Source organism: Alternaria ventricosa (assembly GCF_023758065.1).
Source record: "Alternaria ventricosa strain BMP 2768 chromosome Unknown scaffold_4, whole genome shotgun sequence".
NCBI classification, from domain to species: Eukaryota; Fungi; Ascomycota; class Dothideomycetes; order Pleosporales; family Pleosporaceae; genus Alternaria; species Alternaria ventricosa.
Genome location: NW_026055684.1, coordinates 1728611 through 1750799, shown reverse-complemented (window position 1 = coordinate 1750799; position 22189 = coordinate 1728611). Strand labels below are relative to the sequence as shown.

General features: G+C 44.3%; 6 protein-coding genes across 6 annotated transcripts; 3 read left to right on the top strand and 3 right to left on the bottom strand.

Moving 5' to 3' along the window:
- Nucleotides 1-2294: 2294 nt before the first annotated feature.
- Nucleotides 2295-3739, top strand: J4E93_003253 (uncharacterized protein; the record flags this gene model as incomplete). Its single annotated transcript, XM_049341193.1, has 2 exons — nt 2295-2357; nt 2423-3739. 2 exons carry the CDS (start codon nt 2295-2297, stop codon nt 3737-3739), a joined length of 1380 nt encoding a protein of 459 aa, XP_049202075.1.
- Nucleotides 3740-4701: 962 nt separating this feature from the next.
- On the bottom strand, nt 4702-5240 carry J4E93_003252 (uncharacterized protein; the record flags this gene model as incomplete). Its single annotated transcript, XM_049341192.1, is given in 2 exon segments — nt 4702-5216; nt 5234-5240. The coding sequence occupies 2 exon segments, from the start codon at nt 5238-5240 to the stop codon at nt 4702-4704; spliced, it is 522 nt and encodes a 173-aa protein (XP_049202074.1).
- Nucleotides 5241-7224: 1984 nt separating this feature from the next.
- J4E93_003251 (uncharacterized protein) lies at nt 7225-8871 on the top strand (the record flags this gene model as incomplete). The annotated part of the gene is made up of 1 exon (XM_049341191.1): nt 7225-8871. One exon carries the CDS (start codon nt 7225-7227, stop codon nt 8869-8871), a length of 1647 nt encoding a protein of 548 aa, XP_049202073.1.
- Nucleotides 8872-9233: 362 nt separating this feature from the next.
- Nucleotides 9234-10943, bottom strand: J4E93_003250 (uncharacterized protein; the record flags this gene model as incomplete). The annotated part of the gene is made up of 8 exons (XM_049341190.1): nt 9234-9332; nt 9385-9931; nt 9990-10144; nt 10197-10234; nt 10291-10439; nt 10490-10699; nt 10751-10887; nt 10941-10943. 8 exons carry the CDS (start codon nt 10941-10943, stop codon nt 9234-9236), a joined length of 1338 nt encoding a protein of 445 aa, XP_049202072.1.
- A 2016-nt stretch (nt 10944-12959) lies between these two features.
- Nucleotides 12960-14390, bottom strand: J4E93_003249 (uncharacterized protein; the record flags this gene model as incomplete). Its single annotated transcript, XM_049341189.1, has 1 exon — nt 12960-14390. One exon carries the CDS (start codon nt 14388-14390, stop codon nt 12960-12962), a length of 1431 nt encoding a protein of 476 aa, XP_049202071.1.
- A 1165-nt stretch (nt 14391-15555) lies between these two features.
- J4E93_003248 (uncharacterized protein) lies at nt 15556-16444 on the top strand (the record flags this gene model as incomplete). The annotated part of the gene is made up of 3 exons (XM_049341188.1): nt 15556-15849; nt 15899-15920; nt 15966-16444. 3 exons carry the CDS (start codon nt 15556-15558, stop codon nt 16442-16444), a joined length of 795 nt encoding a protein of 264 aa, XP_049202070.1.
- Between the last annotated feature and the right edge of the window lie 5745 nt (nt 16445-22189).

The window sequence follows — 22189 nt, the reverse complement described above, 5'->3', positions numbered from 1 at the left end:
GGCCATCTAGGCCAGACTTCTCTGCGCCCTGCGTCTCCAGAATGCCGTCATTATGCGGAGGCGCTGCTGTTGGCATGGTCAGCCCGGCTTGGTGTTGTATCTCTGGAGTGAGTGCATGGTCGCGTGTAAAGGTTTCGCGACTTGGTGGGAGCGATGACGGCACATTCAGGGTCCAGGGCCAAAAGCGCCGGCTGCGGGGCCCTGATGCATCACCGATGGACGCAGCAACTCAACTAGACGTACCTCTTAGTCCTACACCTAGGGCTGTCTTCACTTCCTGCGATGTAAGCGACGCTGACAAGATGCACATGGTCCTTCTTTCTGCTGAGCTACAGCCTGCGAGGAGATGGAACGGAAAGATGGCAGAAGAAGAAAGTCCCGCGCCGTGCGATAGCGGTGCTTCCCTTACCGTGCTCGAAAGAGGCAGCCGTTGGTCGGCTTCATCTACCTCGTTCAGCGTAATATCTGAGGACGTCTCGTCGTCGCTCGGTGACCTCTCAGGGCAGCTCGAGCCCTGCTGCTCGCACTGAGTAACGAGCTCACCGCCCCTACATGGCGAGCGATCTCGCTGCAATGACGCCATATCACAAGGTGGGAGTGTGCTTCACAGTAAGCTGAGATCATGGAATAGCATCACTGCTTCCTTTTTCTCGATTGGCATATCAGCATATCTCACAGCAAGCGTAGAGTGGTGCCAACATGTGTGCACCAGCGTGCAGTCACGTATGCACGTGTCGTACAACTTGGCGGCGCGCTGTCAATCATGCAGTCGCTCCCTAGTCTGCGAGTTCTGAATAATAGATAGTTCACCGTTCGCAGGCCCGAATACGTGGTCGCCGCGTAGAGAGCGGCTTCCGACGTTGAGCTACCAATTGTAAATGACGCGGTTGGTGTGGCCCGCCTCGAGTCGCTCGAGCTGCTAAGGAGACTTAGGACAGCCTCACGGGAACATGCATATCAGGGCGCGGGAGGCTGGAGGCTGCCGCATGCAGGTCGAAGAGATAGAGTGAAGATCGTCGGTGTGCATTCTGGAACACTCTGCCGCCAAGTTTGAGGATTGCGAAGCGCGGCCGAAGATTGGATAGGATGGGAAATCGGCAAGCAGAGATGCCTGTGTAGAGTGTAAATGGGACCAGTAGCCTTGATCGCCTGCGGGTAATGAATCGTCGATAATGCCTCACCAGCACCACCAGGGGGTGCCTTCCTTTCTGCGTTGAAAACGTGGGAAAAGTGGGTTGAGAAAAAGGAGCGTGGGACCTGGCACCCCAACCAAACTACAGCCACACTGCTGGCGATGACCAAGACTGTCAAACCCACGACAGCCTCGATATGACGCAGCTTGCGTAGTCGTCTCAGAATTCCAACCTTCTCAGCTCGACGTTGACAGCCTGTTGGAGTCTCGGCCGCGATGATAAAGCGCACCGCCACAGACGCCACAGCAGCACCGCCACGGCTGGCGCGGTAAGGGCAACCTTCCCAGCTGAAGGCTACCGGAGGCTGAACCTAGAGCCGATCATGCCAACTGGACAATGATTGACAATTCTCGATTCCAGCCGGATCCAGATTGGGGTTTGGGCAGCAACAGTCGGGTTATGGCTGCCAGGGCCTGCATCGTTGCATCAGCACGCGTGAGAACTGAGGCTGCCGAAATTTAGTTGTCCAGTCGCTGTCACGACACGTTCACGATGGCTGCAGTAATAAAGCAAGACAGCCATCCGCACCAATGGCAGGCGAAGCCGGGGCCTCAGTGCTGCAGCGTCTCGCTGCCCGCATAGCCGGCGCCAGGGAAGCGCCTCCAGTTACATGGCGACACGCGCTGCGACTATGCCCGGACTGCACTGGTTGAGTCTTCACAGCGCAGCCCACGAACCAGGGCGAGACGTCACAGACAAGCGATGCGAAGTATGCGGGCAGTCTCGTGAATGGCTTTGCTGCAGGTCGCTTCGGCCACTCTGGTTGCACCCCGCGCTCCACCACCATCATGGCTGCGTGTCGCGGTCGGTAGAAATCGCCTCATTCCGCGCGTAGTGTTCCGACAATAGCGCCGTCAGGAGTGACTCTGAAATTCCTTATAGTCGCAGCCTGGCCGCGACGACTTGGTGATCCAGGTGGGACCTTGTGGAGTTGCGCCAGCTGCCGTTTCCGCGAGCACTGACTGATACATGCTCACCGCCGCCTTTTAGGCCCAGGACACAAGTACCATTCTCACCGCAACCAGCCTCAAGGTCACACAAAACCCCTCTTGCCGCGCGCTGTGCAGCTGCTGCAGGAACACAACGCCCTACTACGTCACCATGGCCGTCGGACTCGGAGAGACTATTACTGTTATTAACAAGAGTGGGAAGGTCGTGAGCAGTGTGAGTGCCCGATAAGCTCGCTAGCCCCCCGATAAGCCCCGTACTCGTACTGACGCCCCGCCCAGAGCAAGCACATTGTCAACGTCTTCAAGGAGGCCAAGGCCGCCTACCGCGAGCGCAAGGCGGAGATCAAGGCGGAGCGCGATGCCGCCGTGAAGGAGAAGGAGCTCGCCAAGGGCGTCAAGGCCATCCGTTTGGATGACGACGATGCCCGCTCCCAGGTCTCGCATCGCTCCAAGGCGTCCAAAGCCCACACCCATCGCACCAAGGCCCATGACCGGCCTGTGATGGAGCGCGGCTACAGCGACAGCTTCTATGCCAACGACAGCCCGCGAAGCAGCAAACACCGCTTCGAAGCCGACCTCGCCGGCGACGCACACAACAAGGAGATTGCGAGGAGGAATTCCGATCAGGCCGTCCAGCGCTCGTCGCAGAGCAGCAAGTCGCGATCCAAGTCAGTCGACATGGACCTTTGCTACGGCGATGTGCCCCCGCCCCTGCCCGACAAGAAGTACAACGACGTCGAGCTGAAAGAGAAGGCTTCCAAGATCGAGTTGCTCCTGGACGAGGCCAACTGCTTACAACACACGGCCACGGCCATGATCGAGAACCTGCAGAAGAATCCTGAAGCGCTTGCCGCCGTATCACTCACGCTCGCCGAGATCAGCGCCATCGTCGGCAAAATGGGACCTGGTGTCCTCATGACGCTCAAGGGCAGCTTCCCTGCCGTTGCAGCTCTGCTCCTCAGCCCCCAGTTCATGATCGCTGGAGGTGTAGCTGTCGGCGTTACCATTGTCGCACTCGGCGGATACAAAATCATCAAGAAGATGCAAGTCCAGAAGGAAGTCGACGCACCCCTACCTGAGCCGCAAATGGCGATGCCCATGCGTGCCGCTACCATGCCCATCGAAGACTCCAACAACCAGCTCGACGAGCTCGAGCCCCAGGAGCTCAGCCGCGTAGAGCTGTGGCGCCGCGGCATCGCAGACGTCGAGGCCAACAGCTCCGGCACCAGTGTCGACGGCGAGTTCATCACGCCCGAAGCCTCCCGCACCCTTTGCGCCGCCGGCGTACTTGACGAAGACGATCTCAAGTCCCGCCGCAGCACCCGATCCAAGAAGCACAGCAGCGAATCAAAACACAAAGAGCACAAAGAGCACAAGCACCGCGCACCGAAGTCCGAAGTCAGCGTCAAGACCAGCAAGACCTCCGACTCAAAACGTCCCTCCAGCAAGGTTGCCTCAAGTAAAGTCGCTTCCAGCAAAGTCGCCTCCAGCAAATCCGGCAAGGAGAGCAGCAAAGAAAGCAGCAAGACCAAGAAGAAGGAGAAAGAGCCTTCCGGCCTCAAGATGTTGTTCCGCGCCCACACTGTCGCCGTCTGATCCCCACGGCTTCCAACCAAATCTCCTCTATCATAGCGTTTGGCGTTTCCTTCGTCCTCATCATCCTTCATCATCGTACATCAGCATTTAGCGTTGCTTTGCTTCCTCACGTTTATACCATCTAGACGACATTACATGGGCATATCAAGATCCCGTCGTTGGCCGCTTGCTTGCTTGCTTTGGAGTCTTCTGGGTTCGTTCGGCGCAGGGGCGAACATAATGGGTCATGACTATCGCGAGTACTACGAAGATCTTTTTCACGCTGCTTTTATGTAACGCATACGTATCAATTACACATTTACGGACTCGAGAACGAATTAATATGTTAACAGTTATCTCTCACAGGTACCCCTGTTCTTGCTACTTTCACACCGAGCACACTTCATCGATCCCAAGTCATTTACCACGAACATGATCTGATACCTGTCCCCTCCCCACTCCCCACTATTCACCCACAACTCGCACCGAGTATTATCAGACCGACATCTACCCCTTCCTCGCCCAGAGATCCAGCCTTCCCCCTCTCCCTCTCTCCGCGTCATCTGAAACACCTAACAACCTCATCGACCCAACGTCTCGCGCCTTTGTCTTTCACAATGTTCGTTCAACATGTCCAACTTCGTATTAAGCTTATCCTCAAGCGCAAGATGAGTAACGAAGACGATTCCGGCAGCAGAACGATACGAACAGACGACAAACAAAAATATGAATAAGAAGACTACCAACGTGAAAGTATGGACATAACAGGAAAGAGAAGGAACTGGTAAAGTGACCTGCAAGCAAGAATAAGATTACAAAGTATGAAGGGGAAGGGGTATCATGAATTATCAAGACATTTGCTGTAAAGGCCACTCGATGTCGCTATACTGATAAGGCTATGCCAACAAGCATAGCCATATCATATCTTCATAACCGCAATAATTGCAGTTCAATCGGCGATCGTCTTCTCGATTCTCACGCTCTCACTTGGGGTGGTTGCCAGGTGTTACCCCAACATCAGTATCAGCTTCATCAGCGTTGGCCTCGGTCTTTTGTCGCTTTGGTGCTGGCTCCAGTGGCGTGGTGGAATCAGCAGCGTGCGTACTGAAGCTGTCGTGTTCCGCATTTGCGATAGCATCTCCCATTGCGGCCTGCTGTTCAGCGTCCACAGAGGGGTTTCCCTCTGTATCGTCGAACTTGCGCTTCATCCAGGGTGGAGTGACCACACCTAGACCAGGTGGGGGTGGCAGGGCTCCGTTCTGATGAGGCGCTCCCGGCCCCTGCTGGGGTGTAGGGTTGGTAGTACCAGTAGGATGTGGCGGAACTCCGCTGTGATGGGGCACTGTTGGCGTCTGCGGAGATGTAGTGGCTACAGCTGGACCGGTATAACGGGGCAGGTTCCCATTCTGCTGAGGCACTATCGGCGTCTGCTGAGGCGCAGCGTTGGTGGTGCCGATTTCAGGTGTGTGTAGCGACCCGGTATAGCTTGGATCCATTCCTCTAAGCCAAGTATACGGGCCATAGTCAGCTGTACGGCGCTCTTGAGGATCCATCATGCTGATAATGAGCCATTTCCAGTAGATGTCTCGGGTACGGATCCTGCTCTCGGGCTCTAGTGTAGAATGCCGACGCACCCGCTCATCCAAGTCTACAGTGATACTCATAGAGAACCTGATCACGGAATTGCGCTTCGGATCGTACGGATGGAGTCGATTAACCACAGCGACGCAGTCCATTGGTGCGTAAGGATGGCCGTTGGGAGTTGGATGCTCGATGCCGCGTGAGATCGTCTGGGTGGAGTTCGGATTCCGCGCCAGCTCTTCTCTGATATCTGCTTCATATCGTTCTCGATCATCGACTCGGTCCCGGTTCATGATAGAGAGGTGCGAAGCGCAGAATTCTGCAGATTTAGGTATGGTTTCTGCGGCGTCTCTCCAAGCTCCCGTACTACCATAAGTCCAGATAGGTAGGATTTGGACTGTTGCCCTGCCGTTGTCTTCATGTAACGTAGCAGTTACGAGGCCGTCTCGAGCCTCCAAGTAAAAGCCATGCGGCCAATCCCGGCCATACGTATTCCGGATATATTCGTTTGGGTGGAAGCGGAGTACGCCTTTATCTGTGAACCACCATTCTCCGTGTTTGTCCTGTGTCATTCGCTGATCGGCGTCGATCTGACAGTGCTTGATCATCCAGAAGTCGACGATGTCTCCGAAGGATAATGGTGTGAAGTTTGGTAACACAGCGTGCCGACTTGTTCGAACGTGTTGATCCACACGTCCGTGTCCGTCTGGGGCTGAATAGCGACCGGAGTTGCTATTTCGAGTTGAAGCTGTCTTGGCCCTCTGGGGGGTCTCTCGACCACTTCCGCCCGTATTAGAGTTTTCGTATCCCGTCATGCTAACTGTAGGCCTGGCCTGATAGTTTGGGACCTCTCCAAAGCCTGGCGCGGTGCTAGGTACTGTTGGTTCTCCCGAGATCAAAGCAGTTGATGGGGCGCGGCTGTCGCTTCGAACCCCAAGCGGCATGTGGTTTGGATTCTGATTGTTGAACACATTCGTCACGTCGCGTCCAGCATGCAGAGTGGCAATCGAACGGATTTGCTGCGAACCTGAAAGCCGAGGAGGTCGCTGGTCTTCAGAAAGTCTCTGGTGTCCCTGGGTTCGGACTGGTGGGGATCGATTGCGAGGCCTCACCCTATCAATATCATCGCGGGACGGACTTGGTGGTCTCCATCTATCTGCTTGTCGACCGCGGTCGTTGGGCCGCCTGCCGCCAGATGCACGGCCGTCGTCCCTTGGGCGATCTCGTTCTAACATGACCAGTCGATCGCTGTAGTTGGGTTGAGACGGTTGCGACTCCAGAGGTGTTGATGAAAGCCTTGGTAGCCCGAGTAGTCGCCATTGATATAGGAAGAGGGGGCAGAGTGCCCCCCTACGAGTGTGAATTGCGGTCGCTAGACCATTTCACTCGGGTCCGCGCCCAACTCGAGAAGGTCTCTCGGAGTACACGCACCTATTATTCACAGTGTTCAAAGCTGTCGAGGTGCTGTGCTATGTGCCCACTCCGCTTATGTAAGATCGTCGAGCAACAAAGACGGGAGGGGGACAAAGGTAGATCCAAACAGATGACAACACGTCTTTGTCGTCTAATATGTCAACGTTGTCGAAATGATAAGCCTCTCTCCTATGGGGATTTGACATAGCTGCCGTGTCGCGAGGTTCCTACTCCTATATGTCAACAGACGCCTGTTACACATTCTGACGCGACCAATAACGACTTGCATAGGCCCCGGGTCTTCATCGAAAATGACGAAAACTTGTGGAAAAAGAGGCTTCGAAGACTACGTCAGTGATTCCTGCGAGAAAAACGTCTCCTATCCTGAGAGGCGTCCTTCCAAGTTTCTTCGCCTTACTGAGGACGCTGCACACGACATCCAACCAACGTACCGGTCAAAGAAGGGGAAGAATACGTCGAGCTGGCTTTGGTTATCTCCTGAAATTCATCCAATGTTCAGTGAAAGAAAAGCCGATCACGACTACCGAGCTCAGGAAGATGGAAAGTTCCTCAGGCTGGCACAGCAGGTTCATCCTCAGTATGTAGCCCCCGCTGAGGGAAAGAACAAACCAATGAGGACTTTAGCATCGGGTTCCTCCCACAATCAGTCACAAGCGCGAAATAGCCATCTGTCACACGGTATACCGTCAGCTTCTTCCACCCTGCAACAACACCCTCCTGCAGGCCTCATATCGTTTGACCCGGTCTGGTGGTGGCCAGATATCATACACAAGGATGACTTCCACAACGAGAGTGGTTTGCTATTAGTTGGCAGTCGAGAGAAGTTTCGTGCGGGCATCGTGCCGACGTATGAGCTGTTCTGTGCCATAATAAAGGCGGGCTTGGCCCGTCGTGACGCCGATTCGTCGTATGCATTGCGCAATCGCGAGCTGGACGAAGTTCAGCGAAAGTATGATAAGATGGTAGAAGAAAAGGCAAAATGCGAAGAGGAACAGCAGGAGCTCATTAGGTTGACTTCGAGCAACTACGGTGGATATGATCGTGAGACCTTCGAATGGGCGATGAAGCGTAAATCGGAAGTTATCTATCGTATTCGAGACCTTGAAGAAGAGGGAGAAGAGTTCCAGGTAGAGCAGGATAATATCTACGCTCGACATCAAGCAGTGAATGTAAGCACGATGGCCGTAGAGAAAACGCTTTGGGATTTGCTCGACGATCTTCTAGTACGGATAGGCGTTCTGCCCAGCATCGATGGCGACGACAAGAATCCGCGGGTCCGGATCTTGGACACAAGAGAGCATGTAGACGATCTCAACCTGGATTGGCCCGAGAACAATTGGAACGATGAGATACCTGGGGACTGGATACCCCCGCCGATTGTAGAGATATATAGCGGGGCATTTAGACCTCTGCGACAAGAAGAACCAGAAAGTACGTGGAATAACGCATGGAAGGACTATCCTCGCAACGACCACCTGCTGGCATTACAGGATGTGCTCTACCAAACGGCGGAAGAGGCAATACGCGTTGAGCGAGAGTTTAATGATGTCCGTGAGCAGTACGATCGGGAATTGAAGACTTACATGTTTCACCAGAGAGGGAAACGTGGCAATGCAAGTGTAAGGTCGTATCAATTAGAAGAAGAATTTGGTCCCATATGGTTGGAAAAATGCCGTAGGATTTCTGCGAAGATGCAGGAAGCTGACAGAGGCCATGCGCAGGCGGAGTGCGCTCTCTCTGATGCAAATCGGCATGATCGCGAGGTTCGAAGAAGGCCGTCCAAACCAGAGCTAGGCGCACCAGCTCAGACAAAAGCAATCGCAACACAACATTTTGGAGAGAGGATGTCGTCTAGGAAGAGGCGCTGGATCGACGAATGGCTTGGAGATGTGTGTGTAGAACCGCGCGATGAGGACCAGGAAGAACCTGGAGAAGAACCGGGCCAGCCTATTACCGTTGCTGTGGATGAGGCAAGTAGAACACTCCGCTCTGAGGATGTTCCAATGGCTACGGGTCAGCGACGTCGGAGAATCGACAGATATGTACTTCGAACTCAAGAGCTGCGTCAAGACACGACAAATACTGCCTTACAACAGCTGCATCTCGACTGGGCACGAAAAGTAGGTGAAGGGATGTGAGTACACATTTACTAGTCGTACTGGCGGCGGTCGAAAGACATTCATACGTAGACGCGTCGAACAAAATCGCTAAAGACTAGAGCAAAGACGCGATGAGGATGATCAGTGTTGTGGAAAAAGGAGCATTGAGTGCATTCTTTCTGCGATGGAACGCGGAGATGACGATGACGTAATGATGACATGCGAGACCCTGAATCCCTTCGTGATGCGTTTCGCCCACAGCACCAACCAACCCTTCCGCAAGACGCCGCGCATCAGCGACCGCGGCCTGCAGCCATTACTGCCCTCGTACCCTTTCGTCAAGCGGTTTGGCGTGCGCGAACCGAAAAGGCAGTGCTTCTGAGGGGCCATGAAAAAGCCCACTACCCAGACTTCGTCTTCTCATCAACCACTTCCGGCACCTCATGCTCTCCAGACTCAGCTGGCTCACGATTAGCAGCCATCGCCGTCTTCCTATCAAGCTATACGGGTCGTTAGCACACGCCAAACATCTCAGCGACGGACAACACTCACCCATCTGACCACAAATGCCCATCCAATGAAAGCAAAGACCACCACGATCATGGTGATGCTTCCTTTCTTCCAGTACGGTACATCCGTCGCTGGATACATAACAATACCCCACCACGTGTACAGAATCAGACCACCCATAGCCATTGTATACACGGTCACACCCCTCACCGCATCGTCGCCTGTTCGCTGGCAGATGGTTGTGGCCCACCCGTACATGATTGGATTCACGATGAAACTCGTGCCGCTGAGGTAATGCGCTGTGAAGACTCCCGCATCTGGAAGGTTTCGCACGAGCAGAAGCGATGCGGTGATGAGCTGCATCGCTCCACTAAAGATGATCATGGGCAGACGATGACCTGTGTGGTCGATGAAGGCTCCGCCCAGAATTTGGGAGACGATCGCAACAGCTTGAATTCCGAGAGGGTACGTGTTGATAGCGGTTTGAGAGAAGCGAGACTTGTTGTGCTTGAGCCAGAGGAGGAACATCCCCTGGAAGGCGAAGGCTTCGAGCATGGCGCAGACGACTGAGAACGTCGTGAGGATGTATCTGCAGAGGAGTTAGTATAATTTCCTGGTTTGGACTAACATGGCAGGTATCTACTCACATAGTAGGCGTTAGGAGAACACGCTTCGCGAGGCTCTTGAACTCGATGTTGTGGGTGTCTGCTGTCTTAGGTGGTAGACGAGTCATTGCAAGCTGTCTTTCCGCCTGAGTGATGTATGAGACTCTGGTCGACTCTGGAAGATCCGGGAATGTGAACTAGGGTTACTATCAGTCCTCAGGCTCGGGTGCAAGCACTGACACAACTTACGAATCCGAAGAGACCAACTGGAATTCCCATGAGACCGTCTGAACCACATGTATCAGCAACGCGCGCGCGACGGCCCTCGAAATCGCTCACGTACCAATGATGAACACCCATTGCCAGCCCTTCAAGCCGCCTTTGCCTTCCATCGTCTGGTGCATTGCCGTCATCATGAGACCGGCGCACATACTCCCGACCTGCCCGACCGCAGTAAAGATGGCTGCCCGTTTGGCTATCTCGGAAGGCTTGCTGCGGGCATCGTGAGCATCTTCCCATGAAGAGGAACTCGATCGACTTACTACCATGAACCCATCACATACACGCTACCACTATACAAACTGGCCTCGATCAAACCCTGGAAGAAGCGGACTGCACAAAGCTGTGAATACGTCTTGCACCCAGCTGAACACATGGTCAAAAGAGACCAGAGGATAAGAGTGAACGGAAGCCATATGCTAGGGCGAACTTTCTGGATGATGAGACCATGGGGTATCTGGCCGACAACGAGACTGCGAAGCTGTCAGCTAGAGTGCTGTGACACATCGGCACACTGAACGGACCCCGCAGTGAAAATCGACAGCAAGATGCTATACTCGTTGCCTTTGAGGCCGATGTCTTCGCGGAGACCAGCGACATAGGCATTAGCGAAAGCCTGGCGATCCAGGTAGTTGAAGAAGTAGGCTGCACAGCAAAACACCTAGTCAAGACAGTCAGATACCTTGAGTAGTCGAGTTATGCGACAGTACTGACCATGATGAAGATGTCTAGTCACATGAAAGTTAGCATGGTTGCGCCATGGGGATAAAGATGCTCATACCAAGCTTCACAACGAGCTTCCTCTCCAAAACTTTCTTCGCATCGCCAGAGTCGCTGGCCCTGAGCCCTGCGCACTAGCATTAGCATCCAAGCAGCCATACAATTCTGGAACCACAAATTCCCTACATCCTAAGGCACCCATCTTCGGTTGTGTACGTCGGTGGATCAGATAAAGCGACGATTATCAGATTGATTAGTCGTGGTACCAATCGCCCAGTTTTAATCCATCTGATAGCACCCGCGTGGGGCCAAGGCCTGGCCTCCGAGCCGGCGTATTGGCATGGAAGATTCTTCGCGCTTGATGATCGTCGACCGAGCATCGGCCCGTTGTTAGGGTGAAATAGGGCCTTGGCCTCGTGTCGAGACCGGGTGTTCTACCAGGAACATCACTCTGGTCCTTTGATCTGCTGATTTCCAGTCATGATCCATGCTTACCGTTCCCGTTGAGCCCAGAGACTTGAGCGGATGGAGTCACTTCTCTAGCACGGTGGTTGAGCTTTACATTTATGGTACGTTCTCCGCGGGGTGTGGGCTGCTTAATGCGAGCGAGCATCCCCCCAAAATATCCCTCACATGTTTCTGTCCCGACTGTCTGGTAGCTGGGTCTGGATATGGCACGATGCATGTGCTGTCGAACAGAATGTCCGCGGTATGCGCGACACAGGGAACCATTACCCCCATTCGCCAGCTTCCTACCTGGAGAACGGGAAAAGCTGTAAAGCTGTTCATGCATACCGGAGTAACCTTCGGTGAGCGACTCTGGCTGTGGCCCATTTAACCCGCGTTTTAACCGCGTTTGCTCAGACTTGGCCTTAGGCGTAAGCAGTGACCCTCTTCATGAAGGCAGACTGCCGCGTACACCCAGTGCTAGGTGAGCGGTCGTTGTGTATCTCTCATAAGACCAGATTCAATCGCGGAGAATGTTCAGTCGGGAAAAACCCCATCCTACCCTCCTGGTTTCAAGACAATTTATGATACTTGTCTAGATGAAGGCCTTACCTCTTCCTACTCTTCAGCTGATGAGCACACGGCCGCAAGGTAGCAGTCAAAGCGCGTTCGCTACACAACACACAGAACTTCTGATATCTTCCAGCATACATAGGCCAAGATCTCGTCATCATTAAAGCCGGTATAGGCTTCCCAATCTCTACTCCCATGGAACGACCAAGATCGCAAATATGATCTTTTCTCCAATACCCTCATCATATCATCACGAGCCCTGGTCACCCTCCTGAGTTCTCATGATGATGAAGAGGTTTGCTACAGTGAGACGCGTAATACAAAGCTTCAGCCCACAAGCTAGATCAACTCATTAATTCCAGCGACAGGGCTACACTAAAATGTCTTCTAATGACCAATGGGGCGCCAACCGTGATTACTCTCCTGTACCTTCCAAAGACAAAGTTCCCGAACTTGTTCGCCCTAAGTCTGATAATTCTGACCATACTGACCACCCTAGCGAGGAAGGCGACTCAATGTCGACTATCGAAACCACGAGCACTGAGAGTGTCGAATTTGACGATCAAGACCAGCCCAGTGACGAAGAAAGAGGGGTGCCAATTGCAGGACCACATGATTCACCTAGACACGTCGTCCGCGAGGGTGATGAAGGAAATGAGGGAGAAATTCGGGAAGCGAACCAGGAAGCAAATCCCGGAGGTAATCCAGGAGGAAATGAAGGACGCAATTAGAGATGCCCTCGCTGTAGACTAGTCTGGTGATGAAGCCAGGCTAGAGCTGCAACAGGCGTCAGACCATCATAATCACGTTCACGTAGAAACAGAGAGGTTTGACGGATTAATGCGAGAGCTTGGTCATCTTGGTAATGTATGTTACGACAGTCTCATGGAAATGGCCTAAACATGTTTACCAGTTGACTAGACAGATCATGAAAATGCCTGGCCGTAATATTTCCCTCTAGACTCATCGTCATCGGCTATCATACCACTTATCTCAGCGTTCGCGACGCGGAGTGCTTGGACTAGGACGATCCACACCATCTGGTCTCGACCAGTCATCTTCTGAATCATACGGAGCGTCCTCATATGGAAGACCATCACGCTTCCCGTACGAACGATCCCGGTACTCATCCATAGCGCCGCTGTCACTATGTGGGGCGACGCGACGGCGAGGTGAGCGAGATCGACGGTGAAGCGAAGCTGGTCCATACGAGTACTGCGGCGAGGTTGGTCGATACTCAGGTGAAGTTGATCCATACTGCGGCGAGGTTGGTCTATACTCAGGCGAGTTTGGTCGATAGAATGGACTACCAGGTGCTTGGTTGTCGCGTCGCTGTGGTAGTGGGATTGCGTTCTGCCCGGTTGCAACTGCAAGACCTTGAGGCACAGTTGGCCGGTAAGAAGGACTGTGACCGTAGTATGGGTTACCTGGTCCCTGATCGTCGCGCCACTGTGGTTGTGGGTTTGCAGGTTGCCCAACTGCAACTACATGATCTTGACGCGATCGGTCTCTCCGCTCCTTTTTCTCAAAGTCCATCTTTCCGATGACGTCGATATTTTGCTGTCCGCTTCCAGTATTCACGTTTTGATTGTAGACTGGCGCTGTCGTGCGCATGTGCGTGTTGCCATGTGGGCCCTTCAACGTCTGGTTGTGACCCCCGGGCTTACCGTCGCCGGCCGTCTTGTTGGTAACTGTATCATTGATCGAGAACTTTTGCTTTCCAGCGTCTCGGTTTAGGCGATGCTCTGGCTCAGTAGGGATCTCGTACTCGGTTGGCGCCGCGCCGGTAGCTGGTGGTGGCGGAGGTTCGAATACGCCATACACGTTGATGTTCTGCTGCCCAGACCCGCTGTTGATGTTTTGGTTATAGATTGGCGCGCTGTTGGTGAGGAAGCTAGTGGCGAATGGAGCCTCGATCGACTGAGAATGGGCATGGCCGTGTGGACCATTCTGGAAGTTAGTGACGGTGTTTTCCTCTTTAATGTGACGGACGCGACCGGATTGATCTAGAGCCTCGGATTTCTGATCTGTATTTCCAGAATGTGGTGATCGTGGTGGTCGAATAGGCTCGCGCTGTTGGCGCTTTGATGGATTGGGGGCTGGTGCCGTAGAACTTGATCGCTTCCCCCCGTTTCGCAGAACCATCTCTTTGCCATCGGCTTCGTTCTCCACATTTAATGACATATCGAAAGGTCGAAGGCCAAACATCCTCCGAGCATCTTGAGCGACGCCCAACATGCTGTTGCGAACTTCCTGAGACTCTTTCCAAGCTTCCTTTTCGACAGCCTGAGTGAGGTTGTTTGCATATGAGATCTCTATCTGTGTCGGTCGTCGGACTTCTTTACGGATCTTGGCAATCAAAGACTGTAGATGATCTTGATTAGAGGTGGGTTGCTTGGTCGTTGTACCCATTGGAGCCGCCATATTTGGTGTACTTCTGATCTGAAGCTAGGCTGTGTATCGTGTTGGAAGCCGGTTGATAATATGCGGGCGCAAGGTTAGAGGAAGGCACCAGAAAGCTTTTCTCCTCCGTAGGCAGAAGCGTGAAATGCGAAGCAGGAGATTTCACTTAATGAAGTCCCCCCATTGTTTGTTCATCGAGTGTTTCCTTGTATCGATCTAATTCCACATGCGCTTGTTGAGGTTGTTTGACCAGGTGTATAGAATGGTAAAGACCGAGTTGGCGTACATCGCGTTTGGCCCATGTCGTTAGATATGTCTCAACAGCGTTCGCCACACAGGTGTATCCATTGTTTTGATCCGCAGCCTAAGTTGGCATTCACCATGTAGGAGTGCCGCTCGTGTGCTCCAGTCATTTTAACCATTACGCATTGGCATATGGTCTTTCTCGCAGAAAAGTCGAAATCGGTGATAACAAATCGATGGATGGAGATGGAATAGAGGATGGAGTGACGGCTGAGATTTGGCAGGATCGCTCCGGAGATGGCACGGAGATAAGCACACCAGCAACCCGACTTCGCAGCACTTCAGCATTGACAACTATAGGCTCTACAATATTGATCGCGACAGATGTATGGAAATCTCGCGCTTCGATCAAACAAGCTCTTGTTGCATCTCGTACTACATGGTCATGGCAGCCGCCCCTGCTGCAACATCACCGGCTTCCCCAAACGGCACCAACCGCGCCTTCCTCGCGACGTCATCCCCCCTTCTCCACCTCCGCACCTGCAGATCACCCCATCCTACCCCAGACGCGCATTTCTACGCGACCATACAACGCCACCAATAGCTCGGCAAGGCTTTCAACGGCATTTTACGCCTTGATCATTCGCCAGAGCCTCTTGAATAACCCTTGCCCCGCAATTACTCCGTCAGTTATGCGCGCAGGCAGCTTGTGATAACGGCGATTTTGCCGATGGACCATCTTTTGTGACGTCGGGGTCAGATCTAGCATGTTGCGTGCGTTCGGGTGATATGATCCGGGTAGTAGGCGGTGAGGTGTGAAGATGGTGGTATAGATACATGGGGTGAACCCACACGGTACTGCATTTTTCCATTGCGGATCTCATCGCCTCTATCGTGCGCATCGCATCTCGTCACAGGGTGAGATAAAAAGACCCCGTCCACGATGTTTCACACCCCCCATTTCAACTGGTACGGTCGCGGCTTCAAACTTCGCGCCGCTATAACAATCGCCTGCCAACTGGCCTTCGTCCTCTTCGGCTACGATCAGGGCGTCTTCAGCGGTATCGTCGGCAACGAAGACTTCCTAAACACTTTCGACCACCCCTCGCCCGGCCTTGAAGGCATCATTGTGTCAATATACAATTTAGGTTGCTTCACGGGATGCATTCTCAGCTTTATGTTTTGCGAGAAGACGGGACGGAGGCTGGCTATGTGGATTGCTATGGTTTGGATTATAGTAGGTGATGTATGAGCGGTGGTGTGAGGATTACGGCTGATCATGACAGGTCGGTGGCGCGCTCCAAACGAGTGCGTATACGGTGCCGCATATGATGGTCGCAAGATTTCTGACAGGGATTGGTACTGGGATCGAGACTTCGACTGTGCCCATGTACCAGTCTGAGCTGTGTGAAGCGAACAAGCGCGGCCGCCTCGTGGCGTCAGAACCACTCTTCGTCGGCGTGGGGATCGAGCTGGCGTACTGGTTCGACTATGGAATGTCGTTTACGGAAGGATCGATCGCGTGGCGTTTACCCATTGCATGCCAGGTCATCTTCGCCATCATCGTCATCGTGCTTGTTTTTGGCCTTCCTGAATCACCCCGGTACTTGTATGCGCATGGTCGCCACGAAGAAGCGCTTCAGATTCTTTGTGACGTATACGACGGCACGCCTGATGATCCAACGATTGAGAAGGAGAACAGAGAGGTGCTGGAGGCTCTGCAGGTCGAGCGAGAGCATGGAGAGTACAAGTGGTCGCAACTTCTCAAGAAAGACCGCGTCCAGACTAGACGTCGTGTATTGCTTGCCTACGGCGCGCAGTTCATGAACTAGATAGGTAGAATTAATTTAGTTATCTACTACTATTAAACTTAATAAATTAATATAAAATAAAATAATAGAGTAGAGTAAAGCTCTACCTCTCTTATATACTTAAGAAGTAGTATTTATATTTACTATAATATAAACCTACTCTCTAACTAAAAGCTTCTAGTTTTATCTAATACTTTTACTAACTAAAGACTATTACTCTATTAACTTTATACCTAATATATTTTAAAGTAATAAGAATCTCTTCTTTATAAATACTTTTGTAAATACATCTACTATATTCTTTTTACTACTTACTTTCTCTAGTATTTATTTTTCTTTCTATATATAATCTCTAAGTATATAGTATTATATTTTAATATACTTTACTCTTTAATAATATTTAGAGTTATTAGTAAGAATATAAGTACTATTATTATTAATAAGTATTTTAGTTTTCTTTTATCTAATATTCTTTTAAATATCTAGACTTATTAGAATTTCTTATATAATATTTTATATCTATATAACTTTATTTAATAGATCTACTACTATAATATACTCTACTTTCTAAGTTAACTAAGCTATAATCTTTTATCTTCTTAAGGTATATATAATTAGAGATATACTAAATATAATAACCTAGTCTATAGTAGAGCGTTATATATCTTTATATATTACCTAGTTACTATTAGTATATCTAATTATCTAAGTTTTATTATAAGTATTATAGAATAATTCTATTATTATTATACTTTTTAGATATTAGAAGATCTAAATTACTACATTTATATAATTCTATAATAGATTTAAGTAATAGTATAATACTACTTCTACTATAAAAGCTATATTAGGTTATATAATAATTAATAAGTATAGTAGTACTTCTACTATAGACTAGTATCTCTTAATAAAATTCTTTAATACCTAATTAGTATTCTTTTTAATTTCTAATAGATTAGTAAAGTATAGTATTAAAGTAGTGCTAATATTTTCTAGTTAGTATCTTTCTAGTAGTTATCTAATATATCTTTATTAGTAAAGATAAATTTTATTATCTATTTAATATACTTTAATACTAAGATAATACTAGTATAGACCTATATCTATTAGAGTAAAGTAGTCTAATAAAGTCTCTTTCTAGACGCTAATATTATCTAAAGAATCTTTTATAAGTAGAATATTATCTATATAGATTTCTATAATTAACTTCTTATTAGTGTAAAAGTATAATAAAAGATTATATATAGATACTTTCTATTCTATAAAGACTAAATAGTTTATAAGCTTTTAATACTATTATTAAGAAGCTTACTTTAGACTATATAGTATCTTTTATAGTTTTAGAATAGTGTCTTCTTTAATAAAGTATTTAGGTTATTCTATATAGATATTTTTTTTAATATCTCTATATAGAAAAGCTATTTTAATATCTATTTAATAGATATACTATCTATATTAAGTAGCTAATATAAATAGTAGGTAATAAGATAATATCTTTAGAATAGTAGTAAATATTTTATTATAGTCTAAACTATAATATTATTAAAAACCTTATACTACGTATTAAGCTTTATATATATTAATTATACTATTAGAGTTAAGTTTATATTTTAGTACCTATTTTTCTATATATAGTTTTTAGTTTTATTAATATTTAATATAGATCTATACTTTATACTTCTAGAGTAAGTTATATTTTTTATTTATAGCCTTTTTCTATAAAAGCTATTTAGAGAATTATATAGTAACTTTAAAACTTATAACTTTAGATAGGTTTTCTAAAACTTCTATATTATTATAGATTATTAGTATTATTATTTAGTATTCTTAAGAGTTATTCTAATTATCTAAGACCTCTAAGTAATATAATTAGCTATTTTAATTTTTACTATAATTCTTAGTATTTTTTTCTCTATTATTACTATTATTACTACTATTATTATTATTACTACTATTACTATTATTAGAGTCTATATTCTTTATTTCTTTATTACTTAGTTTATAATCTAAACTATTTCTTTCTTTATTATTAGATAATTTAGACTCTAAAATCTTTTCTTTATCTTTACTATTAGAAGATTCTAAAACTTTCTCTTTTTTACTACTATTATTAATAAAAAACTTTATATTCTTCTTTTTATTATTATTAATAAAAGACTTTAGATTCTTTTTATTATTATTAGTATTAGAAAACTCTAAAAGCTTCTCTTCTTTATTACTAATATTAAGTTACTTCTTTTTACTTATAAGTGTCTTATTATATTTTAACTTTATTCTTAGTAATTTTATCTTTATACTAATAATATAATTATTAGAAATATATTATATATTTTTATAGTAACTATTAAGTAGTATCTATTTAACTCTCTTTTTAAGATTATAGAAATAATAACTATATTAAGTATAAGATTAACTATCTATTATACTATATACTATAGGTTTATTATAGTAATTATAAAGTAGTTTTCTATTATAGTTTTATAAATTATAAAAATAACTTTTATTTTATATTTTATATAAGTTATAAGTAGGTCTACTATTACTATCTTTATATTACTATATTATTATATCTATTAAGTCTAGATAATAGTACTTTATAGTAGAGATATTATTATTATTTAGATAGGTACACTATTTATAGCCTTTCTATATATAATATATATAGAGTTAGTCTAGATTATAGATAAGTATATAATAGCTATAAAGTGTATATTATTTCTATTTTAGCGTCTTTTTAATATACTTAGATATATACTTTTTATTTTCTTTTATATATATTAAATAAGAAGATTCTCTATTATACGTAAGCTCTATAGCTATATATTCTAAGTATTTTTTTTCTTTTATAACTTCTAGTTTATAGAATAGAGCTACTAGTTTATCTATATAAGAAATATTTTATTTTTTATATATTAGATAAAATTTAATAAAAGAAAGTATACTATAACATATATAGTTATTTTAGTAATAAAGTTTATAGCGTTTACTTTTTAAAAGTTTTCTACTTAGATTTAGAATTTTTAGTATACTTTAAAGAATATATCTATTTTTCTTCTTTTTATAGAAAGTATATTTTTTATTAAAAGAAGAAACTCTATTATAGACTCTACGTTATTTAGTATAAGCTTAATACTTAGTGTTTTTTTATAGTATAAGTGCTATAGATAGTTTATTTTATTTCTAGAATAGTAGTTTAGACTTTTTATTCTTACTTCTACTATCTAACTATTCTATATTATTATTAGCGTTAGTATTACAAAAACGTACTAGTGTAGATCTTCTATATATTATATCTTATAGATTTTAAAATACTTCTCTACTTTTAATATCTATAATATTAGTAAGATAAATCTTTCTAGAATTAGAATTCTATATTTTTATTTTTAATACTTCTTAAATACTAATAAGGTAATCTATCTATACTTAAGCGTTAAGCTTCTTTATTTAATATATTATAGTATTTATATATTATAACTATAGAATTAAAACAAAAGCTCTTACTTTCTATAGTTATAGAATAGATATATTTAGTTTTCTACTATAGAGTACTTTATATAGTATTTTATTTAATTTTAAAGCTCTAGTTAGTATATAATTCTTAAGATATATAGTATAGTAATATACTTTAGACTATAGTTTTTCTAGTAGAGTTATATTTTCTAATAATTCTTATGTTTTTATATTAAGTATTCTAAGAATAGTTTATATAATAGGTTTATTAGCGCCTAGCTATCTATTTCTAAGAATAATAGTAGTTTAGTCTTATATAGTTTAATTTACGTATTTAATTACTTCTTTTATATAATATTAATATAGAGTAATAGTTTTAAAATAAATACTTTCTTCTTTATAGAAGATAGTAAATTTATTTATAATAATTCTATTATTATAGTATATTCTTTAAATAATAATTTTATTAGTAATTTTTAGCTCTTTAGTATATTATATAATAATATTATTAGTTTTTATAGTCTTTAGGTTTTTTATCTATAAGTATTAAGTTATATTATCTATAATATTTAGTATACTTTAAGTACTATTATAACTAGTTAATCTATATAGACTATAGACATTAATATAAAGAAGATCTCTAGGTTTACTAGTAGTATAGCTTACTAGGTCTTAAAGTATCTTAGTAATATTCTTTATAGCAGCGTAGATAGAATAGTATTATTCTATTCTTACTTTAATCTATATATAGGTAATAGTAAGCTTAACTTCTATTTTAAGTAACTTTTGTATATTCTTAAAAGTTATATATTCTAGGTTTTAATAATATTTCTAAACTTTATTATTAAATAAGAAATCTATATATATAAAATTATTTTCTAAAGTTTTATTTTAATTAATTACTAGAAATATATATAAAGATATAGTAGTATCTTATAGAGTAGTAGTGTCTATAAGTTTAATAAGCTTTAGTTAATAGAGACTATTATTCTCTAGTATAATTATAATAGTTTTGTTAGTTTTAGCGTACTAGAATTAAAAGAGAGATTTATTTACTAATCTATTAATCTATTACTTTATAATCTATAAAACTAATACTAAACTATAAATAGTATCTAGTAAGTATATAACGTTAGATAGAGTAATATAGTTCTAAGTTCTATTATCTAGGTTAATATCTAAGTATACTATACTAATTCTAACTATTCTTAATATAGTGTTAGTGTTAGTAATTTATATAAATCTTAGTTTAATATTATTTAAGTTTATAAATTAGTTTTAATTATTATATAGATATATACTAGCTCTAGAGTTAATAACTTATTTATTTATTAATAAGTTATCTTTCTTAAGTATAAGTATAGCTTCTATAACTATATTTATCTTTATAGGTATATAATCTCTTAGTACTATCTCTTGTTTATTTCTATACTTTATATTAATACTAATTTTTTAAAAGGTAGTTAAGAAGTAAGAATAGAGAGTAGATTATATACTAGATTAATTATAATTCTAATAATAGTTAAACTAGTCTAAGAAGTAACTATTAATATAGTAGTTTTAGTAGTAATTAATAGTAACTAGTTTATTATTATTATAGTTATCTAAGACCTCTAAGCGCTCTAATTAGCTACCTTAATTTTTACTATAATTCTTAGTACTATTATAAGTAATCTTATCTATAGTAAATTAAGTTTTTACTTAGTCTAGGTTATCTAGCTAGTTAGATATAATAGTCTTAGACTTTACCTAAGCCTAGGCTAGAATAGAGAAGATATAGGTAAAGTCTAGACTTACTATATAAACCTCTAGATTCTATATATAGCCTTTTAAGTTCTAAGCCTTATAATATTTTATTAATACTTAGTATATTCTAACTCTAAGGCTAGTTTATAATATTTATAAAGCTTTTTTCTTATATACTATATATAAGTCTAGAAATAGACTAGCTAGACTTAAGAAATAAAAATAGCTAAAAATACTACTCTATAAGTAATTCTAAGCTAACTATACTAAATACTCTAAGACTATATAAAAGACTACGCTTTATTTTAGATACTTTAAGTTTAAAATAAATACTTTATCTAGCGCTTTAAAGCCTTAAGTATATAAATTCTTACTATACTCTTTTTTAATAATATATTATAGAAAAAAAGTACTACTTCTACTATAAAGGCGCTTATTAGTAGTTTTAGCGCTAGTATAGACTTTTTTTTTCTTTTTTTTTCTACTTATATATATAAATAAGTATAGATTTTTTTAAATAAAAGAGCGTTTTAAAAATAATAAAGTATACTTTTAAATCTAGAAAGTAAT